General features: G+C 33.5%; 1 protein-coding gene across 2 annotated transcripts; it reads left to right on the forward strand.

The window, feature by feature from the left end:
• Window positions 1–43: 43 nt before the first annotated feature.
• Window positions 44–961, forward strand: LOC109588304 (adhesion G protein-coupled receptor L1-like). Of its 2 annotated transcripts, none has more exons than XM_020004474.1 (5): window positions 44–127; window positions 172–340; window positions 392–472; window positions 520–586; window positions 638–961. In XM_020004474.1, exons 1-5 carry the CDS (start codon window positions 75–77, stop codon window positions 703–705), a joined length of 438 nt encoding a protein of 145 aa, XP_019860033.1. In that variant the 5' UTR covers window positions 44–74; the 3' UTR covers window positions 706–961. The 2 variants fall into 2 exon arrangements, with proteins under 2 accessions (XP_019860033.1, XP_019860034.1); XM_020004475.1 differs by having other exon boundaries at window positions 247–340.
• Window positions 962–3,517: the final 2,556 nt, after the last annotated feature.

Below are 3,517 nucleotides of genomic sequence, written 5' to 3' on the forward strand. Positions count from 1 at the left end.
AAGTAAAACTGTAACTTAGATTGATCTAAATTTCATAGATAAACTCTTATTTCTTATTTGGAGCTCTAAGTGTAATGAAAAAGCACAGAGTATTGTTAGTGTACAATACCAAACTAGACGATGTCAAGTGAGATTCTATACTTACACATATTGTCTAATAATCATTTTCAGCTATTGGTTGAAATCATCATTATCACTGACTGTTGTGATGGGCATAGCATGGCTTGGTAATGTCGTCTTCTTTAGGAAAGAGCTTCTCTTCATTGCACACATCATGACAGTCTTCATTGCTGCTCAAGGAATTATTATATTTATACTTTATGTCCTGTTGTCCAAACAAGTAAAGGAAGGAAATGTTAATATTCCTTTTCATTGTTTGTTATTTTTATAGGTAAGGAGTTCATATTTGAAATGGTGGTATGACAAACAAGTCGGAAAGTCTCTCAAGATCACTAAAATGACTAATTTATCAGTAATCATTATGCAGTTATCTAACTCTTCTTCATACTGTAATTACAGGATGGAACTACATCTCATTTTAGAGTGGATACATCTGTGGAACATATTTATGACTCCATACGACATGGTACAATGAGTGAGGTTTATTATGCAGCATTCTTTTTTACTTTTTTTGCAGTGATTAAAGAATCAGATTTGAGATTTACCGAAAGCGTTTTCCACAACAAAGCAGTTACAACGCTATAAAGTGATGTTCTTTAACTCAAGACCATCATAATGTTTTTTATTTTATAAATGTTCCATTTATTTGCTTACATGTCAATAGAGGTTGAGGTTTGAGAATTGGAGATTAATCTCTCATTCTCTCTCTTGTTATTTATTTGTTCCTTAAAAATAAAAAAGTATTACCAACTTAAACTGAAGCCAAAAGCAAGCTCCATGACTCCATTGAATTGATATGTCTTCTTATTGTGGGAGTCTGGCTCTGCTAGTGGTGTACAAAGGAAATAAATAATTCCAACAATCCAAACAAAATCCATACTATGATCATCCTAAAAATAGTTGTGCATACAGAATCCATACACAACCTATCCTAAAGATGCTGCTCTCTGTGGCCTTGCTTCTCTTCATCTCTTATTCCACTGCTACCCATCCAGCCTTGTAAGTAACTTTCTGTAATAATTTTCTGACTAATAATCTTTTTGCTATGTAACTAGCACAGCTTCATTCAGCATAAACCCGATAAAAGAAAACTGTACATATAATATTTCAGTGAGATACAAGACACCAGAAGCTATGAATTTCACTCCATGGTACTTAGCCTATGCCATAAATGGTTCAAGTCAGTATCTACATGATAGAATATCGTACATTTTGATTATTATTTAAAATTAGATCGAGTTTGCGATAAGAGTAGAAAAATTGTCAGTTTACAACTCCCCAATGGCAGTGAAGTTCAGTATCAGCTTGAGATTCAATCTGATAATATCTCTGTTACTGATTGCTGTATCAATGCTACTAGGGGGGTTAGATTTAACTACACAAATGAAACAAGGCAATACAATTAGATTTATAATATCATTGCATTTTTATTGTAGGCGCTATCACTACAAAGACTTTTTTTGTGGCCTTGATGCAAATGACTCAAACAAACTTTGTCCAAATTCTTCACATGATGCTTTTCCTACAAGAATCATCAAGGTAGGGTCTCCTTTCAATATACTTAGTCCTGATTCAAATTGCTCAATGATGATTGATTATGACTATAAGAAAATATGGGGCAATGATAAAATGTTACTGACCCAATCTATTGCTGGAAACAAGTAAAAATAGTTTAATCTTATGTATGATTGAACGTTTTGGTTATAGTAAAATTAGATTTAACCTTAAAATGGATGGATGTGTTCAACCCCTTCCTGTTAATTCTGCTCCCAATCCTGTCCTCCTCTCTATGATTACTGATCAAAATGAAACAATTCATTTAGCTTATTATGCACCATATGCTAACAATAATTGGACAAATTTCAACAGTACCAATTCGTCGCTGAATAGAATACCTGTTTATTCTCCTGGATCTTGGGATGAACCAACTTTTATTGAGATTGATATTAATGACACTATTGAAGGATTTTTATTAGTATGGACACAATACCACTATATACCTAATGGGGAACGTTGGACTCTAGTAATAAGAGACAATACGGATACTTTTATTAATGAACAACAACTTCATTGCTACAGTAATGGCAAGCCAAATAATAATAATCGAATACAAATGAGAACTGGGAATGGTTCTCCTCGTGCTGTTAGTTATTGTTTTAAGATTAAAGATGATGATGATGCTCCATGTCCAAACTTCACTATTCCGATTAATCCAGCTTCATCTTCATCTAATGTTCCTCATGATAGTATCACTTGTATACCTAGTGAAATGACTACTTCACCTAATGGTGTGACTAGTTCACCTAATGCTGTAACAACCAGCTCAACCAGTTTGACCAGTTTCTCTATTACCAGCTCGTCATTTGTCACTTCTTCCAGTCATTTATTAAGCTCTAAAACTACTGAATCCTTGTCACCATCACCCAGTACTGGAGGCATTTCTTCTATTTCATTTTCAACCAGTTCTCCTAAGCCATCATGTACACCTGTTGATGTATGGCCTGAGACACAGGCTGGAGAGATTGCTAGAGGAACATGTAAACAAGGAACATTCAATGGTATGTCTAATATAATAACTACATTGAATACATTGCCTACCTTTATTAGCTACAAGACGTTGCAGAGATGATGGTACATGGGGCATGATGATCAATTGTAGTTCTTCTGAATCCTTTGAAAGAATACTTGAGGAAGTAAGACTATGACAAATTATGATGCATATCATAGTATGAGCATTTGGTATATCATTAAGTGTCAATATTCTCATAGGCTATGGAGAATCCTGAAGCTGCTCTTAACTCATTAAATGATAATTTTACTGATATTAATGTCAAGGAAGTAGCTGTTTTATTGAACTTTATATCAAATTCTTTGCAGAATTTTACAGAAGATCAGGCAGGGGTAAGCAATTTAAGATAGCAGCATTCTTTTTGATTGATACTTTTGGTCATTATCATTACTTTATGTTTATATTATGATAGACAGCTTTGAGTATTGTTGATGGAATATTTGCAATGGGAATTGATGGTCCACAGGTATGTCCTTATGTACATTTAGTATCTTTATTGAATCAGTAAAGGAGGATAAAAGGAATATTGGCAGCCAATTGATATTAACATTGGATGATATTGCACTGAAATTACAAGAACCTGATGTTAGTATCTCAATTGGATCCATTGGTAATGAATACATGACATTCATTTGTTTAATTGATTGTACTTTTAAGAATTGAGAAGTCAGCTATTAAATGACAGTGATTTTGATGTTGTTAAAGGGATTTCTTCAGAAGCTAATTCTATTTCATTACCTAATGAGATATTCAATACTAGATCTAGTACTGACCCAGTTAGAATAGCATCATTTATCTATAAGGACATGTCATCAGTACTTGTACCAC

Source organism: Amphimedon queenslandica, unplaced genomic scaffold, assembly GCF_000090795.2.
Source record: "Amphimedon queenslandica unplaced genomic scaffold, v1.1 AMPQUscaffold_12180, whole genome shotgun sequence".
Taxonomy (NCBI): Eukaryota; Metazoa; Porifera; class Demospongiae; order Haplosclerida; family Niphatidae; genus Amphimedon; species Amphimedon queenslandica.

What these genes read in the sequence shown, in the direction of transcription:
- LOC109588304 (XM_020004474.1), top strand. Translation starts at nt 75, where the DNA reads ATGAAAAAGCACAGAGTATTGTTAGTGTACAATACCAAACTAGACGAT. An exon ending in CTAAAATGACTAATTTATCA is followed by an intron (nt 473 to 519) that starts GTAATCATTATG and finishes CTGTAATTACAG; the next exon opens with GATGGAACTACATCTCATTT. An exon ending in TTATGACTCCATACGACATG is followed by an intron (nt 587 to 637) that starts GTACAATGAGTG and finishes CTTTTTTTGCAG; the next exon opens with TGATTAAAGAATCAGATTTG.